Source organism: Pipistrellus hanaki (assembly GCF_964339955.1).
Source record: "Pipistrellus hanaki genome assembly, chromosome: 4".
In the NCBI taxonomy this organism is placed as follows: Eukaryota; Metazoa; Chordata; class Mammalia; order Chiroptera; family Vespertilionidae; genus Pipistrellus; species Pipistrellus hanaki.
Window position 1 is genome coordinate 35,446,154 of NC_140506.1, and position 21,188 is coordinate 35,467,341.

At 36.7% G+C, this 21,188-nt stretch overlaps 1 protein-coding gene across 1 annotated transcript in view; it reads right to left on the reverse strand.

Annotated features, from left to right (window-relative positions):
- The window catches only part of ANKRD31 (ankyrin repeat domain 31), an 83,416-nt gene that overhangs the window by 14,909 nt on the left and 47,319 nt on the right, over window positions 1-21,188 (reverse strand). Inside the window, exons 13-21 of the mRNA XM_084881258.1 lie at window positions 20,531-20,583; window positions 18,085-19,579; window positions 17,440-17,577; window positions 14,111-14,248; window positions 12,867-13,009; window positions 7,345-7,507; window positions 5,539-5,654; window positions 3,784-3,871; window positions 1,941-2,037 (exon numbers count right to left, since the gene is read on the reverse strand). Coding sequence (XP_084737384.1) covers window positions 1,941-2,037; window positions 3,784-3,871; window positions 5,539-5,654; window positions 7,345-7,507; window positions 12,867-13,009; window positions 14,111-14,248; window positions 17,440-17,577; window positions 18,085-19,579; window positions 20,531-20,583 — 2,431 coding nt within the window. The remainder of the gene's footprint in view (window positions 1-1,940; window positions 2,038-3,783; window positions 3,872-5,538; window positions 5,655-7,344; window positions 7,508-12,866; window positions 13,010-14,110; window positions 14,249-17,439; window positions 17,578-18,084; window positions 19,580-20,530; window positions 20,584-21,188) is intronic.

Consider the following 21,188-nt stretch of genomic DNA (forward strand, 5'->3'; position numbering starts at 1 on the left):
ATGAATAAAGAAAATGTAACACACATACAGTGGAATATTATTTAACCACAAAAAAGAAGGAAATCCTGCCATCTGTGATAACATGGATGGATTTTGAGGGCATTATGCTAAGTGAAAGTCAAACAAACAAAAAAACAACAACAAATACATATATAGGTGAGATCATAGGGTATTTGTTTTATACATACACAGTAGGTCCTTGGGCTACATCGGAGATCTGTTCCTACTGCACAACATAATGCAATTTTTGCTGTAAGATGGAACCCACCTACATAAGCACCTGCGTCACTCACATGGAGCACATACACAGCAGTAATGAAGTGAAATAGTAAAAAAACATTTAAAAGAAATGTAACAATTTTTGACCTTTACTTGTGGTAAATAATAAAAAACATAAAGCACATATGTACTTATGTCAAAATGACGGAACTTTGTTTTTTATAAATAAATGGGAGATGGCAACACAATCACAAAATGACATACATCAAGTCCAAGGTAACCTGAGGACTGTCTGTATATATTCCAAGAACAAAAGGTGGGAGGCAGGAGGCGGCTGATATGAGTGAAGGTGGTCAAAAAGTACAAACATCCAGTTATAAAATAAATAAGTCATGGGGATGTAATGCACAGCATTGTGGTTACAGTTAATAATACTGTATTATATATTTGTAAGTTCCTAAGAGAACAGATCTTAAAAGTTCTCATCACAAGAAAAAAAAAAAAAATAGAAAATGCCCAAACAGAAAATATCCTATATAATAAAAGCCTAATATGCTAAGTGTCCAGTCATCCATTCAACCAATCAAAGCTTAATATGCTAATGATATGCTAAGGCCACTCAACTGCTCTCTATGACATGCACTGACCATCAGGGGGCAGACAGTTGACCAGTAGCTATGATGTGCATTGACCACCAGGGGGCAAATGCTCCAATCAGTAGGTTAGCTTGCTGCTGGAGTCTGGCTGATCAGGACTGAGCAAGATGGACCAGACATGTCCTGGAGCCTTCCCGCAGTCCCTCCCCAGCTGGCCAACCTCCCGCATTCTTCCCCAGCCCCAATCATGCACTGGTGGGGTCCCTCAGCCTGGCCTGCACCCTCTTGCAATCCAGGACCCCTCAGGGTATGTCTGAGAACCAGTTTGGGCCTGATCCCACAGGCCAAGCGGAGGAACAGCACTGGTGCACGAATTCATGCACTGAGCCTCTGATATATATATCATCTTTCTCAACGAAGGATGAGAAGCCCTAGCCAGTTTGGCTAAATGGATAGAGCATCGGCTTGTGGACTGAAGGGTCCTGTGTTCGATTCCAGTGAAGGGCAAGTACCCCAGTTGCAGGCCCCAGGTCCTGGTAAGGGCTCTTGTACTGGCAAGGGTGTGTGCAGGAGGCACCCAACGTGTTTCTCAAGCATGGGTATTTCTCTGTCTTTCCCTCTCCCACTATTTTTAAAAAATCAATGGGAAAATATCCTCAGGTGAAGATTTAAAAAAAAACAAAAAGTATGAAAAGAGGTATATAACCCATATAATCAGGATAAAACTCCTTAAAAACCCTGAAAACTTACAAGTACACAAAACAAATAAATACACATAATTAAACTGCTTAGGAGGTCAACACTTGTGATAGCAAGAAGAAAAAATTTTAATGTAAAAAATTTGTGTTTAGTAAGAGGATTCATGACCAGAAAGGTTTTCATAAAATTCTTGGCTGTAGACAAGTTTTCTACAACTTTTTGTTTCCTGAATATTTCCAGTAATGAAGAAAAACATCTTTCTGGGAAGTACAATTCCCCATGGAGGTAACAGATTAGATAAAGTTATTTTTTGGTGCTAAGCAACAGTCTTAAGAATTTGTATTCTAAGAAATTCTGGCCTTAACAGTATAGCTAAAAATGTATAAATTCTAATAACTCTAACACACTCCTATTTTTTCCACTCACCTGTATTTTTTAGCCAGATCATCCCTTTCTGCCTTCTGTTTGGCAAGTACATTATCCATAATCTCTTTTATCTCTAACATCTTTTCAGTGTATTGTTCTAGAAACATAGTAATAAAGTAAAATATTAGTTAACTGAGAGATAGCAAACGTTAAATTTGGTCACATAGGATTCAGCCTTGCTGTTAATTTAAAAAAGTTATTATTTCCTTATCCTTTCCACCAATATCAGTGGTCCAGATATATTAATCAAGGCTTACTGACTCACATCACTGTAAGAAAGTACCCTAACATGTATAGGTAAGAACACTGTACCAAGCAAGAGCCAGCCAGCCTGAGTTATAATCCTGCTACTCTATTGATTAGTCTTAAACAGGGCAAGTCACATGACCTCTATGGTTAGCTTCCTTATCTGTGAAATGAGGGGGGTAAAGAAAGATAAATAGGGCGGTAAGTATTTTGCCTATTAAAATTATTTATTTTTTAAATACAAAAAAATACATTATCATTGTAAAGAATAATAATTTCAAACAATATAGATGTTTACCCAGAAGAAAAGTAAAAGAGTATCCCATTCACCTCCTTGCTTCACCTCTATTTTACTTTATAAAAGAGACTGCTGTAAATACTTTGGTAGCAGTGTATGTTTTTATATGTGTATATTAGATATATTTATATAATGTGTTGTTATATATATTTATACTATATAACTACACATATGTGTTTAAAAATAGTAATTGTGCTATCAATTCTTGCTATTTATTCTTAACACTTAGATAGAGTCATATGAAATTGAAGGTTCCTTATAGATCTATATAAAGTAAGTTTAATAATAATTACTTAAAATGTTCCTACTTTCTTCTATTGCCTCCTAAGTAAAGGTATCATGCACTCCCCCAGCCCCATCATAAACCTACAGGATTTACACATAAATACCAATTATGTCCAAATACAGAGTCCCAAGAGGGAAACTGAAAGACTTAGGTTTGATTTCTTTTAAGCTACCTGCTATTCATTTCACTTTTGATGTTGTTCCCTTATGTTTTTGACTAATTTTTTAGACCAATGCATATTTTCTATATAATTTAACTAGAGGAAATTAATAGTAAGAAATAGCATGAAGTTCATGATTGGAATAAGTTCCAGAACCTGTCTTTGCAAATGCGATAAATGATTTGATAAGTATAGAGTGAGTGTTTCCAGAGTAGTTTTTGACTTCTCAAAAGGGTGTCACATTGTGATGCATATGCTAACTAAGTGGGGAAAAGTCTATGATCATTAAGAATTTAGCCTGCCCAGCATGGCTCAGTGGCTGAGCATTGATCTATGAAACAGGAGGTCACGGTTCGATTTCCAGTCAGAGCATATGCCAGTGCTGCAGGTATTTCCCCAGTAGGAGCATGCAGGAGGCAGCCAATCAATGATTCTCTCTCATCATTGATGTTTCTATCTCTCTCTTCCTATTCCTTCTTCTCTGAAATCAATAAAAATAAATTTTTTAAAAAGCTGTGGTACATTTACACCATGGAATACTATGTAGCAGTAAAAAAAGAAGGATCTCTTACCCTTTGAGACAGCATGGAGGGACCTGGAGAGTATTATGCTAAGTCAGTGGTTGGCAAACTGTGGCTCTTTGGCCCCTTGCGTGTGGCTCTTCCACAAAATACCACAGCCTGGGCGAGTCTAGTTTGAAGAAGTGGCATTAGAAGAAGTTTAAGTTTAAAAAATTTGGCTCTCAAAAGAAATTTCAATCGTTGTACTGTTGATATTTGGCTAATGAGTTTGCCGACCACTGAATATTTGGAAGCCAGTCAGAGAAAGACAAGTACCACCTGATCATATTTACCTGCATCTTCCGGGGTTCTTATTTCAAACTCCAATAAAATGTCCTGTTTTTCTTCTATATCTTGTAGAATGGCACTTATGGTCTGATGCTATCAAATAAAATATTAAAACTTCATTATAAGAAAGTAGATATTTCTCTCTGAAATGCAATTGACAAATGCACAATGAAAGTGCTATTAAAAATACTCATTTCCCTTTATATTCAAAAGGTACTCATGCATACTGCATATCTAAGGGGAAAAGGTGAACTGAAATATATCTTGATTTAAGCAGCAGTTCTATTCCTGGAAAATAGAATGTAAGAGTAGCAACCATGCAGGGGTCCTCAAACTTTTTAAAGTGGGGGCCAGATCACGGTCCCTCAGAGAGCTGGAGGGCCGGACTATATGAACTACTAATTCCTACTGTAACACCTCGGCTGCGCTCACTGCCCAAAAAACCTGGCGGGCCGGATCAGACTCCTCTGCGGGCCGCATGTGGCCCGCGGGCCGTAGTTTGAAGACCCCTGATATAAAGAATAATAATGTTTCATTGACTTCTGTTATAATTATAGGTGTAGAAAAAAAACAGTAACACAACACATAATATTTCAAGATAACACATATACAAGTTCACTTTAAAGCCTATGACTATCATTGCACCCTATTAAAATATCATACATAATATTAGAAATACAAAACATTACTTTCAAAAACTCAGAAAGGGGATTAAAGACCACATCTTTAAACCCTTGTTAGTATTAATCTTCCTTCCTGGAATATCTTCAATTTATTCTGCCCAGATCCCTCCCTTCTTATGAGAGATGGAATAAAAAGTGAACTCTTGAAACGAAACCCATCTCATACACAAAACCTCTTAGTCCATACTGATTTTTCCTTTCTCATAATTACTTAACAATTTCAGAGAGTCAGAAACATTGATGAGAGAGAAACATTGATCAGCTGCTTCCTGCACACTTCCCACTGGGTATGCACCCACAACCAAGGTACATGCCCTTGACCAAAATCGAACCTTGGACCCTTGAGTCCGCAGGCCAACGCTCCATCCACTGAGCCGAACTGGTTAGGGCTATTATGTTATTTTTTGCAAAAATATACCTTTATATGAAAGGTTTCACATATAGCAAACACTATCAATCACTATAAACTAGGGGTGTCGAACTCAATCAGAGAAGGGGCCAAAATCTAAAATCCAGCCTAAATAGCGGGCCGAATGGTTTACTGAACAGTCATAAACTGACAATGTCATAAACTGACAGCGGAGTGCAGTGATGACAGCGTGGTGCGGGCCACATTGCAAGGCCTGGTGGGCTGGATTTGGCCCGCGGGCCTTGTGTTTGACACATGTGCTATAAACCATGTGGAATCCAGGTTGGCTAGACCAGATTGCTTTCCTCTTCTCCGAGATTCGGGGTCTTTTCTAGTATGTTCCCTAAATACTTTTAGGAAGTGGGTGAATGAAGACATAATATAATTGTGGAAGAGTTTATGGGACAAGAAGTAGCCAAAGAACCAAACCTAGTGTAAAAGACAGCAGCTAATCTATAGTTCTTAATCAGTGCAGATAATTGAGAATTAACCATACAACATACCTTCTTGGCTTCTTTTGTTCAATTATGCTACATGTTCTTATGACAGAAAACATTTTTCAACCTGCGTGTCCTTAAAATGGAAGGAGTGCTGCAATAGCCAAAGTTTGGCAGACTCAAAGAATGGCATTTTCTAGGTGAAGAACAAAGGACTTCAACTTTACTCACCATATGAAGGCTTTCTCTTGTTTTTTCTTGGTGTGAAAGAGAAGGCAGATCAACAGTTTTTAAGCCATCACAAAAACTTGGTTTGTGTCTTTTGGACTGGACAGTAGGAATTTCTACTTTAAAAAGTAAAATTAGAAAATACAATAAGTATGTGCAAAAATTTAGCTTAATTTTATCAGTTGTAATGGTGAAAGGAATGGGTAAATTAAGTCTACAATTATATTAATGTTGGTCAACACCTTGATGTTTATTATCAATTGACTAATTATAGCTAACATTTACTGAATACTTAACCACATGGTGGTTATCATATTCTTTCCCTGAATCATATTTAATCTTCATATGAATTCTGTGTGATAGGCAATTTATTATATCTGTTTTACAGAAGAGGAAAGTGAAGCTTAGAGAAATTCAAGAAGTTGCCTAATTGTCACATAGCTAGTACTAAAACCAGATCTGACTTCAAAGTCCATGCTCTTAATCACTATGACTATGATTTATTGTCTCTGTATAGTTCTCTTTGAGTCTTCTTTCATTCTGGACTCCCTTTTTCCATATAACCATTGTATTCTACACCCCTCATCCTTTTGGGGGAGCCTGTCCAAGGAAATATGTATACAAGAAACAAGTGGGAACAGATATAGAACTTCACAACGGAGTGCCTGATGACGCCAAATGAAAGGCTTCTCTTGAGTTGAGATGATATAATTCATGGGATCCAAACTTTCAGATATAGCTATGGAAAGGGATAGAGACATGCATGTGACTCTAAAAAAGGTTCTAACCAGGGGACTTACCTTATAGTCACAGACTATGAAAAAAAAGGAACTTTATACACATGTGATTTAGTACACTAGTAAAATATGACACAATGATTATTCTTGGCTCTAACCGATCATGTCAATAGTTGGTAAGAATACTGGTAGGTTGGGGAGAAATGTGTGTCAGACTCTTCCTAACATTCTCCTTCATAAAGAGAGAGTACAGATTATGTTCGCGGTTTCTTCTTCTACTAGTCAAAACTCAAGCATAAGGGAAAAGGTAAACAATTCCTTCTCCTCAATACTTAATAAATTTTGTTGAATTGCCTATTTTCTGACTGATCTCTCCACAAGATTGAAAGCTCTTCATGGGCAAGTGCCTCGTTTGCATAGCAGGTATTCAACACATTCGTTTTCTAAATTAGTGTTTACTAAATGCCTATTTCTTATAGATAATCCATTATATTATAATATTTCAATTCAAACAATTACTATAAAATGGTCCGTAAAATTTTGCCTGGCTATACATTCCCCTGAAATATTTTTTCACTATTTATTAGACACATGCCCATATAATATATTTGCTTAACAAATTCATATTATAGCATTAGAATATTAGATTCTTTAAAAGCTGGCATTAATCCAACTTTTATATGAATCATTACAAATTGTGAAGTAATGAAATCTTTAGTCGCAGATAGTTTAGTAGTATAATATCTTTTTCCAGCCCCAATACAAGTAAACCAATGTGCATTGCTTTAGTTACATCTCTGTAGACCCAATGTTAAGGAGATACATGTTTATTTAATGAATTGTACAGGTTTTATTTCAATTATAACTCCAAATCCAATAGGATCATGTTATTTATAAATTAAACTAAGTTTAGAAATGCTACTTTCTAAAAATAAATGGTTTCCTAAGAGTTTAATAAACATACAAAACATCTGTCCCCAGTTATAACAACTTACATTACAAATATAGAGATTTATTTTTCTAAGCAGAGGTATACACCTATATAAAAGATAAGCAATACTGACATACATACCAGTGACTCTAGCTTTACTCTCATCTCTATTATCAATCTCAATAGCACCATAAGATTTTAGCAGCTCTCTCATTCTTTCATCAGCTGCTTCATCTAAAGCAGTCTTTTGTTTTTTATTCTTTTTATTAGGGTTTGCTCCATGTTGTAGTAGAATCTTAGCTGCCTAGAAGACATTCCAAAGTTATCTCTATTAACATCTTAGATCAATAATTTCTGCTTTTATGATAAGACCATTACCGAGCATTAAAAGTTATTTAAAAAAGCTTTGAAACTCTGGCCATATATTAAATTTGATATGACAACTGCAAGTGGACCCACTAATTTGACCTGATTTGTTCCCACAGGAAAACCAAACATGTTGACATAGAAGTACCAAATATGCATCCTTAAATGCAGTAAGAGGCATACAGGTTTTATTTGATATTTCCTCTCTCTCTTTCTCTTTCTTTCTCTCTCTCTCTCTCTCTCTCTCTCTCTCTCTCTCTCTCTCTCTCTCTCTCTCCATATATATATATATAATTTTTATTGAATTCAGAGAGGAAGAGAGAGGGAGAGAGAGATAAACATCAATTATGAGAATCATTGATTGGCTGCCTCTTGCATGCCCCCTACTGGGGATGGAGCCCACAACCCAGGCATGTGCCCTTGACTGGAATTGAACCCAGGACACTTAAGTCTGCAGACCGACGCTCTATCCACTGAGCAAAATCAGCTGGGATATTTGATCTCTTTAACAGAGTGCCCTGTTCATCCTCCTCCAAGCTGATGGAGGAAGAAGTGAAGAAGGGAGAAAGCCACTTTAGGACTACATCCTCCTATGTAATAAAAGAGTAATATGCAAATTGACCATCACTCCAACATATAAGATGGTTGCCCCCATGTGGTCAAAGATGGCTGTCCACATGTGGACACAAGATGGCTACCACAAGAGGGCCAGCAGGGTAGGGCAGTTGGGAGGGATCAGGCCTGTAAGGGAGGGCAGTTGTGGGTGATCAGGCCAGCAGGGGAGGACAGTTGGGAGGGACCAGGCCTGCAAGGGAGGGCAGTTGGGGGTGATCAAACCTGCAGGGGAGGGCAGTTAGGGGTGAGCAGGCCTGCAGGGGAGGGCAGTTAGGGGTGACGAGGCCAGCAGAGGAGGGAAGTTGGGGGCAAACAGGCTGGCAGGGGGGCAGTTAGGCATCAATCAGGCTGGCAGGGGAGTGGTTAGGGGGTGATCAGGCTGGCAGGCAGAAATGGTTAGGGGCAATAAGGAAGGAAGGCAGGCAGGTGAACAGTAGGGATCCAGCAGTTCTGGATTGTGAGAGGGATGATCCCGGGCATAAACGGGCAATCAGACATCCCTCGAGGGGTCCCAGATTGGAGAGTGTGCAGGTGGGGCTGAGGGACATACAGCCCCAAGCACAAATTTCATGCACCAGCCTTCTAGTTATATAAACTTTATTATATATTGCCATTAGACATAGTTGAATAAAGTTCTATTTGGACTATATTTCAGGAAACTTGATATCCAATCTAATAATGTCTATGCAAATATGTGTCCTAAATAACTTATTTATATTTACAAAATGTTAAAGATAAAAGGGAATGTAGAAATAATTTATTCCAACCCCATCATTTTATAGAAAACTGAAGTCAGTGATTGTGACATTTTAGAGACAAAATAATCTTTGAATATAAGTAAGATTCACTAAATAAATCAAAATTATGTGTTAGAAGTCAGTTTGCAATTTGTCAAAGTTAAAGATGCTTACTAATTGGTTCATAGTGTAAGTCAGTGGTCGGCAAACTCATTAGTCAACAGAGCCAAATATCAACAGTACGATTGAAATTTCTTTTGAGAGCCAAATTTTTTAAACTTAAACTTCTTTTAACTCCACTTCTTCAAAATAGACTCAAGAGCCACACTCAAGGGGCCAAATAGCCGCATGTGGCTCTCGAGCCACAGTTTGCCGACCACTGGTATAAGTCAATTAATTAAAAAAAAACAAAAAACAGTGATTCCACTTGCATGAGGCAAGCAAGTGACTCCAACCACTGAAAAACTTTCTAATTAGGAAAAGATTGTAAGGTTTTGTTTAAACAAAGATATGCTATGTGCTAGGAGCTTTTCTCTTTCTGCTTGTGTTCATGGATGAAGAAGCAGAGAAAATGAGGAACAAATGGTCAGCTAAAATGCCCCTCTTTGTTCCATTAGCCTAGAGATAGCACCGCATAAAGAAAGCACATTTATTTTTATGTTTAAAAAATATTTATTGTTTAAAGAATTACAGAGGTCCCATTCCCCCATTGTCCCCTTCTACTCCACATCCGCCCCTTCCTGAGAGCTCCCCACCAATACCAATACCCCAATTATCTCTCTTGCTCTCTTTTTTATCTTTCTAGTTTACCTATTAATATCCTATCTCAAGATAAAGAAATAAAGATAAAAGGGACAAAGTGAATCAGAAATAAAATGAGCCAATGATAAGAGAAAGGTCACACAGAGAGAAAGTTCATGAAAATATAAGGAAAGGTGATAACAATATATCCATGTCAGGGGAACGAAATATCATGAAAAATACCACCTTCTTTTCAAATAGAACATTCCTCTTAAAATAAATGCAATAGATTTTTTGAAGTTTCCTCCAAAAGCAAACTATCTATATTACCAGTTAGGTGATATAACAATAGGTAAAACAATAGCAAACTATAGCCCAAACTGGCCAAATCCAGTCTGCTGCCTGATTTTGTAAATAAAGTTTTATTGGAGCAGCAACATTTACATGTTGTCTATGGTTACTTTTGCACTACAACAGCAGTTTATTAGTTGCAACAAAAACTGGATGGCCTAGAAAACCTAAACTGCTTATTATCTAGTCCTTTATCCTATCCTATATAATAAAGAGGTAATATGCAAATTGACCATCACTCCAACACAAAAGATGGCTGCCCCCATGTGGCCACAAGATGGCTGACAGGGGAGGGCAGTTGTGGGTGATCAGGCCTGCAAGGGAAGGCAATTGAGGGTGACCAGGCCAGAAGGGGAGGGCAGTTAGGGGTGACCAGGCTAGCAGAGGAGCAGTTAGGCGTCAATCAGTCTAGCAAGGGAGTGGTTAGGGGCAATCAGGCTGGCAGGCAGGTAAGTGGGGTTGGAGCCAGCAGTCCTGGATTGTGAGAAGGATTCTGGCTGCCCTCAAGAGGTCCCAGATTGGAGAGGTTACAGGCTTGGCTAAGGGACACAAACACACCCTCCCCCTGTGCACAAATTTCATGCACCGGGCCTCTAGTAGGAAATATTTAACAACCCTGCTCTAAACCAAAGCACTTCCTAGCAGGATTTTCTGTGATGACAGAAATGTTCTAATCTGCAAAGTTTAATATGGTAGATACTCACCACATGTAGCTACTGAGTACTTGAAATGTGACTAGAACAACTGAAGAATTGATTTTAAATTTAATTAATTTTAAGTAATTAAATAGACACATGTTGGCTAGTGGTTACAGCATAAGACAGCACGCTCTAGATTCCTTATTTCAGAAGTAAAGGTATTAGCTCTTTCTCAAGCAGCTGAACTAGGCCTAGAATTCAAGTTTACTATTATCAAACTTGGTGCTTTATCAACTAAACCAAGCTCCCTTTCTGCTACTTCTATTGGTTGATCTCTTCCCCTCCTCCCACCACCTTCCTTCCCTCTGAGGTTTGACAGTCTGTTTGATGTTTCTATGTCTCTGTTTCTATTTTTGTTCATCAGTTTATGCTCATTAGATTTCACTGAGGTATCACTTCACACCTATCAGAATGGTTACCATCAACAAACTTGACAAGTGCTGATGAGGATGTGGAGAAAAGGGAACCTTAGTACACTGCTGGTGTGAATGTAGAATGGTGCAGCCATTATAGAAAATAGTATGAAGTTTCCTCAAAAAATTAAATATGGAATTGCCATCTAACCCAATGATCCTACTTCTAGGAATATACCCTAAGAGACCTGAAACACCAATCAGAAAGAATGTATGCACCCCTATGTTCAGTGTAATTTACAATAGCTAAGATCTGGAAAGAGCCCAAGTGCCCATCAGTAGATGAATGGATAAATAAGTTGGGGTAGCCCAGTTGGGTGTGGCTCAGAGGTTGAGAAGGCCACTGGTTCGATTCCTGGTCAGGACATATACCTGGATTGCAGGCTCGATCCCCAGTGGGGTGCATGTAGGAGTCAGCTGATCAATGATTCTCTCTCATCATTGATGTTTCTATCTCTCTCTCCCTCTTCCTTTTTCTCTGAAATCAATAAAAATATACTTTTTTAAAAAAAAGCTGTGGTACATTTACACCATGGAATGCTATGTAGCAGTAAAAAAGAAGGATCCCTTATCCTTTTGAGACAGCATGGAGGGACCTGGAGAGTATTATGCTAAGTGAAATAAGCCAGTCAGAGAAAGACAAGTACCACATGATCTCACATGTTGAATCTAATGAATAAAATAGATCCAGAAAGAGCATGGAACAGACTGTAAATCTTAAAGAGAAGGCAGGGGTGGGAGAGTGGGTGGGAAGAAATCAACCAAAGAATTTGTATGAATATATGCATAATCCATGGACAAGACAATAGGGTGGTGAAGGCCTTGGGGGTGGGGGAACAGCGGCAGGATAAAAGGGGTTCAATGGGAGAAAAAGGGAGATATATAATACTTTCAACAATAAAGATTTAATTTAAAAACTATGGAAAATTTTAAAGTCTAGATTTGAATCTAGAAATTCATTGTTACTAAAGGAATAAACCTAGTAATTTTTTCATGATATTTTTACCACACTGCCCAATTAAGAAAAACAAAGGAGAAAAATATATAACAAACCTCCAAGTAACAAGCTATTGTGTTTTTAGTCATTTCTTTGAAACCTCGAATCCACTGTGTAATTCTGAATTAAATAAAGTCTAGCTGTCACATGTATCATCACTATAATTAGACTTTTCATGCACAATAGCAAATTATTTAAAACCATTAAAAATGGAATGTATTTGATTGATAGCCTGTGTTTATTCTGAACCATTTCATTTTATTCTGATTTATATGAATTATGTGATGAAGAGACAATAGAAAAATTAGTTATTAGAAAATAGTTTGATTTTTCAATTACACAGTGTCTTATCTTCATTCATAATTTTAAGTTTTTTATTTTTTATTTTTTTTACTTTTTTTTAAAAATATATTTTTATTGATTTTGTACAGAGAGGAAGGGAGAGAGATAGAGAGTTAGAAACATCGATGAGAGAGTCATCAATCAGCTGCCTCTTGCACACCCCCTACTGGGGATATGCCCGCAACCAAGGTACATGCCCTTGACTGGAATCGAACTCAGGACCCTTCAGTCCCCAAGCCGACGCTCTATCCATTGAGCCAAACCGGTCTCGGCCATAATTTTAAGTTTTTTAAAATAATTTGTTTTAAGAAATCATTTTAGTTCTCAATTTAAAATATCTTCATTTTGTTCACTCATTTTTCAAAGAGAGAGTAATAGGAGCCAAATCTGATGTGCACTGTACCTTTAAATGATTGTTTGCAACAGCATCATGTAAGGGCAGAATTCCATCTAGATCTTCACAGTTAACATTAGCACCAGCTTTTAACAACTCCACTATTATATCATCAGATCCCTCACTAGATGCCTTATGTAGTGGTGTCAAACCTAAAAATGGAAAAAGGGAAAAATTAAAACAAGCTGCTGATGGCATATACTCATTATTAAGTTTGCTTGTTTTAATGAAGTTAACAGCTACATTGATTCAAATGTACATATTAGTGGGAAAATAATATTGAAATCTGTGGCCTTAAAATGTGTTTCATTTTTAAAAACAAATTGACCTCATAAAAAATATTTTATAGAGGTGCCAAAACAGAAGCATAAGCATAATGGGACCAAAGTATATATTAATCATGTCAATTTGTTTCAACTCAGATATTAAAAAATCATCTCTGACTTTTCTACTTGTATCCTTCCATTGTCACATTTTTCTTTAAAATATTATGTCATTACATCAATTTTTGAGTTTTTCCCTCTGGAATTCCTCATGCAAGATTCTTCTGTGCTGAGCAAATTGTTAAATCAATTTAAACTGGAGGTTTAAAATAAAAATAAGGGAGGGGAGAAGAAAGAAATAGTAGAAAGATAGAAGGAAAGGAAAAAAGGAACAGAAAGTAGGAAAAATTTTGCATTCTCTTCTAAATTAGGGAATAGAATTAAGACCTACAAAGAAAAGGCCTAAATAAAGTTTCTCTTATTCCCCATTCTGTATACTCTTTTTAAAAATATATATTTTATTGATTTTTTACAGAGAGGAAGGGAGAGAGACAGAGAGCTAGAAACATCAATGAGAGAGAAACATCAATCAGCTGCATCCTACACACTCCCCACTGGGATGTGCCTGCAACCAAGGTACATGCCCTTGACTGGAATTGAACCTGAGACTCTTGAGTCCACAGACCGATGCTCTATCCACTGAGCCAAACCGGTTAGGGCCGCATTCTGTATACTCTTGCTGAATGCTCTCAGACGAGATCGGGTGTGTTCAGGGTGGTATGGTCATAGACTGAATGATCTCAAATGCATGTTGAAGAAGAAATTATTTTAGCAATTGGTGAGAACCAAAGTAAGTCTTACTATTCAACTTATATGTCATTAAAGAAAATTGTTCAAAGTTAGCTATTACATAGTGACCAGATCAAAAAAATGGGGTTAGGGCTGTGAAATATGAGTTCAACTTATAAATACAATGAAAATAATTCAAACCTTCATTATCTTTTAGATTCACATCTGCTCCAGATTCTATTAGAACTTTCATCAGCGACAAATCTCCTCTTCTGACAGCCAAATGAAGTGTGTTTTCCCCTCTGGCATTCCTCTTATTGATCCCAACTGTTTTCATTTCTGTAAATTTGCCAAGTAAAAATGAGGCTTCTTTTCTGTCAAATGCTGATTATAAAGGAATTTAAAAATACATGCCAACTTCTTTAAAATATCCTAAGTAGGGTGCACTACACAGAAACATATATCCATTAACATAACTGTTACTTTTATGTTTTAAGTAACTGTTACTTATATATTAACCTGTTACTTACATGTTTTAAGATATAACCATAACATAGTTCTTCAACTTGTGAAGAAATTATAGGGCATTTAAGCATTACTTCAAATTCATTTTAGCAATTGTTCAGTTACTCTATCATATGTTTTATTAAAACAAATAAACCTGTTTCAGTTCTATATTCATTTCAACCTCAGTAGTTCTTTAGCAATAATTTTTTTTTCAAAACAAATTGTGATTTTTATAAAAATTCTCTTTGTTCTACAACTATTCTCTCTATCTCAATGGGTCTGTTTCTGATCACATAAGATGCCAAGAATTAAACTATGACCTATTGTTTATTATTTTTCTTTCATAAAAAAAAGTACAGGGTGGGGTGGGGTGGGGTAAAAAAAAAAGAAGAAAGAAAAAAAATAAAGTACAGTATCATTATTTAAAGATTATTTTTTTAATCTTTGCAACACAAATTAGACTTATAAGTTGAAGCTAAAAATGGTGAACTAACCACATTTACCCCCCTATTTCCTCCCCAAACCATGCTAAAATTATAGTAAAAGATATTTTGAAAAATGTCATAGAAGAACAACAAAAGAGAAAACAATAATAGATGACTTCAATAAATTTAGGGGAACTGAAAAGTCACTGATAGAGAAGGGATGACTGACAGCAGAGTGGGGAATACTCCAACCCAAGTGCCTGCGAAAGGAATTTGCAGAGGAAGGGAGCCAATCTGAACCAGGCACTTAGCACTTAGGGGCATCAGGTACCTTTTCTATGCCTTTTTAAACAAGTTTTAAATATATCCTGATTCTTTAATTACTTCTGTTTCTTCTGAGTTCCTTTAGTATGTTTAGATCACTTTGGTGTCTCTTTATATTGGAGTTTTCTACAAAAACTTGATTTTTGACTATCTGTTCTTATTTAAGTGAGAGAAACTAAAATGCTGACTGGAAATCTGTGGAGGGTAAGGGGAGTATAGCAGAGCTTAGGGCTTGGTTGAATTCATCCTTGGTGATCAAGAAGTAAGCTGGCATTTATGTTAGGGAATCGCTAGATGTATTTGGAATTATCTCCTCTTGGGCAGTTCAATTTATTAGTTTAAAAAAAATAATACTTACTCAGGTACTGTGTTAAAAAAAAAAAAAAAAAAAAGAAAGAAAGAAGTGAAACACATAATAAATTTATTATGTCATAGTTGTGGAGACCAGAAGTCCAAAACATAGGTGTCAGCAGAGCTACACTATCTAAGGAAGAATCAGCATTTCTTGGCTTCCTTGGATTTGGCTACATTGCTCCTCTGCCCCATCTTCACATTGTCTTCTCTCCTGTGTGCCTCAAATCTCCTTCTGTTTTTCTTTTATAAAGACACAGCAGTAATTAGATCCAGGACCCACCAAATAATCTAGGATGGTCTCCTCATCTCAAGATCTTAATTACATCTGCAAAGTCTTTTTCTAAGATAATGTTCACTCTTTTACATAACAGATTCATGCACTGGTGGGGTCCCTTGACCTGGCCTGCAAGGACTGGGCTGAAACGGGCAATCTGACATCCCCCAAGGGGTCCCAGATTACGAGAGGTATGAATCTATGCACGGGGCCTCTAGTATGCATATAAGACCTTTGGTTAATCTCTTCCTGCCCTTCCTTCTCCCCACTTCCCATTGAGATTCATCAGTCTGTTCCATATTTCCATGCCTGTGCATTGAGCATCTGCCCACCCGTGGTCAGTGTGTATCATAGCTACCGAATGGTTAAATGGTCACTTAGGCTTTTATAATATAGACTAGAGGCCCAGTGGACAAAATTCATGAGTGTGTACGGTCCCTAGGCCTGGCCTGTGATCAGGGCCATCTTTCTCAGCTGCTCTCAGACAGCCCTGTCCCCTGCCACCCCTCCCTCCCCCTTCCCCATTCGTCATTGGGTGATTGGTGCCTGCTGGTCGGGGAAAGGAATCAAAGGTGGTCAGTGCACCTCATAGTGACTGGTCCAGTGGTCATTCCACCATTAGGATCAATTTTCATATTACCCTCTTATTATATAGGATAGAGACTGGTGCAGGGGTGGGGGCTGGTTGGCCTTCCTTGAAGAGGGCCCTGGATTGGGGTAGGGGGTCCCCAATGGGGGTGGGGCTGGCCTGGGTGAGGGGCCTTGGGCAGTTTTCAGGCCAGCACACCCCCGATCAGGGTGGGGGGCACCGCTAGGGGGTGGGCCAGCCTGGGCAAGGGGCCGAAAGTCATTTGCAAGCCGGCCATGCCCCCAGCTTTGTCAGGAATGACATCCGGAATGACATCCAGAAGATGTCCGGTCTATCTGGTCTAATTAACATATTATCCTTTTATTTAGTATAGATAATATCACAGATTCCAGGGCTTAGTGCATGGACACATTTTGAAGAGCCACCATTTAACTCACTATAGGAGGAATATACAAGAAGGGCTTCAGTTTACATGAGACAGGACAATGGGAGAAGGTTCACAGAAAATGCCTAATCCAGTGTCCGTCCTACCACTAGTATACTAAACAGAAAATAAATCAACTTTTCAATACTTAGTATTCAATTCGAAGTGGTTCAGCCCATTGTTCATCACAGAACTAACTCCAAGAACTATCAAAGGGTAGTTAGCTTGTCAATACTTCCAAACACATACAGTTGATTCATATGACACAAAAAAACTAGTGGAAATGCTTTTTTTAAATGTTCGTCATGTTAAAAGGGCTCAGTAGAAGTATCTGAGAGATGAGACACAGTTCACCCAAATGCTCACACTCAATATTCTTACTGTTTATATTCTTTAAAATAACAAATTAGAAGTCAGAGGCTGAAATATCATAAGAATATATCTGAAGACTAATAAATTCTCAAGTGTTGCTTTAAACCATTTAAAATATTGCTGAAATAATCTTATAATATAGTGAATGGCTAAAAAATAAGCAAGTAAATCTGAAAGTTTAGAACTATTCTGAAATACAGTAAATTCTTGGGCCTGGCTAGTTAAACATTTACCTACTGTGTACAAGTAAGAAATACAAACCTTGGCTGCAGGTAGCTTTTGATAAATTTTGTTCTTGGATATTAGCAGGTATGCAAATTTCTGAATCTGTTCTATCCTTTTTCTCTTCACAATTTCTTACAGTGCTTTCATCTCCATTGATATTAGTTAATTCCTCATCTGAAAAATAAACATTTTTACAATATCAGTGTGACAGTTCTTCTTACTGGTTAAATTATTAGTCATATAACTATCCCACGTTTCTGTTCCTAGCTGGAAGAATTTAGAAATGGTTTTATATAACTAATGTAAATTAGTTTGCTAAATGCAATTCTGATGTGAATACAGTGAATTGTTGAAATCACTGGACTAACAATTTCCTGCTATAAAAATGTTAAGTTTATCGATACTAAGGTAAGTCTATTCTAAAAATGAATATAAAAATTTATATAAATACTGTTTATTAACTTCTGTTAATATCAATTTAGCAACTATCTTCAATAATAATGGTTGAACTTTTAAAGTAAACACTATTACTTAACTAATTAACAGCATCCTTCAAATTATAGCCCCCATGTCCTCATTCTTGTCAGTTTGGGCATAGGTTGAGTGAAATTCAGTTGGAAATTTCTATAAAATAACTAAATCTATAGGAAATGTGTACAAATCTATCAACACTATTAATACCTGATTTATGAGAAATTTCCTTCTCTTCTCTTTGACTAACTTGTGAGATGTTGGTCAATTCTTTATTCATATTGTCAATGGAATAAAAATCTATATTATGTGTGATTTCACTTTCTGCAATGTCTTGTTTCCTTTTTTCAACTTCAGTTGTTTCTATTACTTGAGAATGAACAACTGTGGATAAAGGCCCATTTGAAAAATTTGGTTTTTGGCCTTTGTCGGTGTAATGCCTTTTAGTGCCTTCTTTCTTATTCACCTTTTCCACAATATGTGTATTGGTTTGATTCACTAAAGAAGTTGGTATGCTGGGGCTACTGCAATTCTGAGGCCTTTGGAATTGCTCCACATGATTAGTCAACTGAGAAACTTCATGTGTTGAAATTGTTCTTGTACAAGCCAAAGAAGTATGCTCAGGATTGCCTTTTGAGTTCCCAAAAGAAGTTCCATATATGTATGGTTCATAATTTGCAACATGTGATTCAGAAACGGCTGTATTATCTGAATTAGAAAAATTAACAGCCTCCTGTTGTGGAAGTATGCTTAGGTCATCTGCTTTTAACTTATTTTCCTGTGAAAAATGGTCTTTAGAAGGTAAAGACTGTTCAAAATTCATTATTTCTCTATTTGTTATATTCTCTTGATAATTATAGTGGTTTTTGCAACTTGTAGAATATATCACCTTTTTAGACATTATGTTCTCCTCAGAGGTACAACAATCAGCATGAATATCATTATCAAAATTTTTCCACTTATTAAGATCCTCTTTTTTTTCATCCGAGTTAATGTTTTTATGAGGACTAATGTGCTGTTGTTCTTGGTGAATTTGAGCCTGCTGATCTGTAGTAACAATGGGTAATTCAATTTCCTGATGTACAGAAAGTCCTGAGAAAGTAACAGCTTTAACTTGGTCACTAGATTCTAATCCCAAGGATTTTATATCTTGACTTTCTAATAAATCCAGACTCTGGGTATGTGTCTCTTTGGGAACTGAATGAGTGTCAATATTGTTACTCAATCCATTTTCCAGGCTTGAGAGAGCAGGGCTAAAAGGTTTACTTGACTCTTCTGGAAGGTCATCAAGGGTTTGGAGAATATGTTGCTGATCAGTAACCAATCTACTTCTTCTGGAAGAAGAGACAGCTCCGGTCTTTCTTGAGTTTCTTTCTTGGATTACCTTATGCACCTGAATCCTTTCATATTGTTCATTTCTTCTTCCTTTATATTTAGATGCATTTGTGCTGGGATCCTTGACATTATGGAGATTGTTTTCTCTGAGTCCTGTAGAGTATATTTGGTTAACAGTTGCTTGCTTATGCTTGAAGTTGCCAAATTTCTTGCTTTTGGGATTTCTTGAGTAATGTTCATTTACCTCTTCTTTCTTTATAAATAAACCCTCTTTGCTTCCTTTATCAACTTTTACATGTTCTGCCTTCTGTCTGTTGGAATTTTCATCACAAACAAACCCAATGCAATTTTTAGAACTGAATTTTGGTTTCTATAGAAACAAAATATATAGTTAGCTTTAATTTTCAGTTGTAGTTCTATACTTGATTCATTCTGGATTGTTCATAAATTAAACTATTATTCCATTAAATTTTATAATTTTATCTAATCACAGGGCCTGCTGAGATATATACAACCTGATTCTTCTGAAAAAGTAGACTAATAGAAGAAAGGCAAATATAATAGACACAGTATGTGTACTAATCTTTATTCTCTGCTGTACATTTCAATTTTTTTGCCAATATATTAGCACTACCAATCTTATTAAATATATATTTTTAAATTTTAATCTAGTTAATATTTATAGGCCCTGGAAATAAATCAGATAAAAGTTTCCTTATAAAGGAAACTTACCAAGAATGCTTTAGAAACACTCTTCTTTCCCAATTATTATACAGATAGAGCTAGAATTAAAAGAATTTCTTCCTCTGGTATTTGTGACAGACTGTAGGTAGGCCAGCAGAAGAAAGATTTTAAAAACAAGAAGACATATATGCTCCCAAATTGGTCTGCCTGGAAAGATTATTGTGGGCTGCTAAGATTAAAACAGGAACAATGCTTCCTGCTTCCTGTCACTCATCACAACCCAAGCACCAGATGAAGAGTAACTGCCCACCATGTAAAGTTCGAAGGGATGGATTGACACCTTTGACTCTTGTACTTTGTTTAGGCCAGAGGAAATTTGACATGGTTGATAACCCTAATGGCTCCATGAAGAGGAGGTAAAAGGAAATGTCTACCAATACATTAGTGTGCCCAGATATGCTACATTTACTGCTTCCCAAATCAACAGCTCAGAACCCTCTGATTTTCATATAATTATTCCAAAGTATCTTAAAAGCAAAGTTGAAGTCACTGTTCCTGATATATGCTTTAGTAACCTTCCTTTCCTCTTTGATGATGCATTCTTAAAAAAATGGTTTTTTGCTAAACAGAGATATACCTTGGGCTGGTGTGCATCCTCTACATCTAATGGGTCAGTGCTATCCTTTTGAGCTGTAAACAAAAAGAGAAAAATCAAAGAAAACAGCCTCCAGTGGCCAGACTCAGGACTCCTAAAACATATAAATCCCTTGCTAGGAGAAAACCAGGTAGATTAAGCAAAATTATGCAAACATTTTCTATTAAGTTTGGCATTTTCTATTTTTCTTTACTATAAAAATAGGGTGCTTTGATCCAGGTCTTAGTCCTTAGTGACATTCAACAATTAGCTCTTGGGAAAATTATACACATATTATCTCTTGAATGGAAAGTATTTGTTTTGTTTTGTTGTTGTTTTTCCAAAGGACTGATTCTACTTATTCAACAAAAATTTACTGAATGCCTACTATGTATATGGTGCTCTAGTATTCATTACTAGACAAAACAAACATCCTTTCCTTCATGGAGCTTATATTCTAATGGGGGAAGACAAAAAATATAATAAAAATAAGTAATTGCCCATTGTGTAAGATGGTATTAAGTGCTAGGGGGGGAAAAAGATAAATACTAGTATAGTAGGGTAAGAGGGATTGAAATGTGGTGGTTCTAAAAAAGTGTTCATAAAATTTTTTATACTCTTCCATTCAAGAAGTGGAGCTTAATTTTGTTCCCCCTGAGTG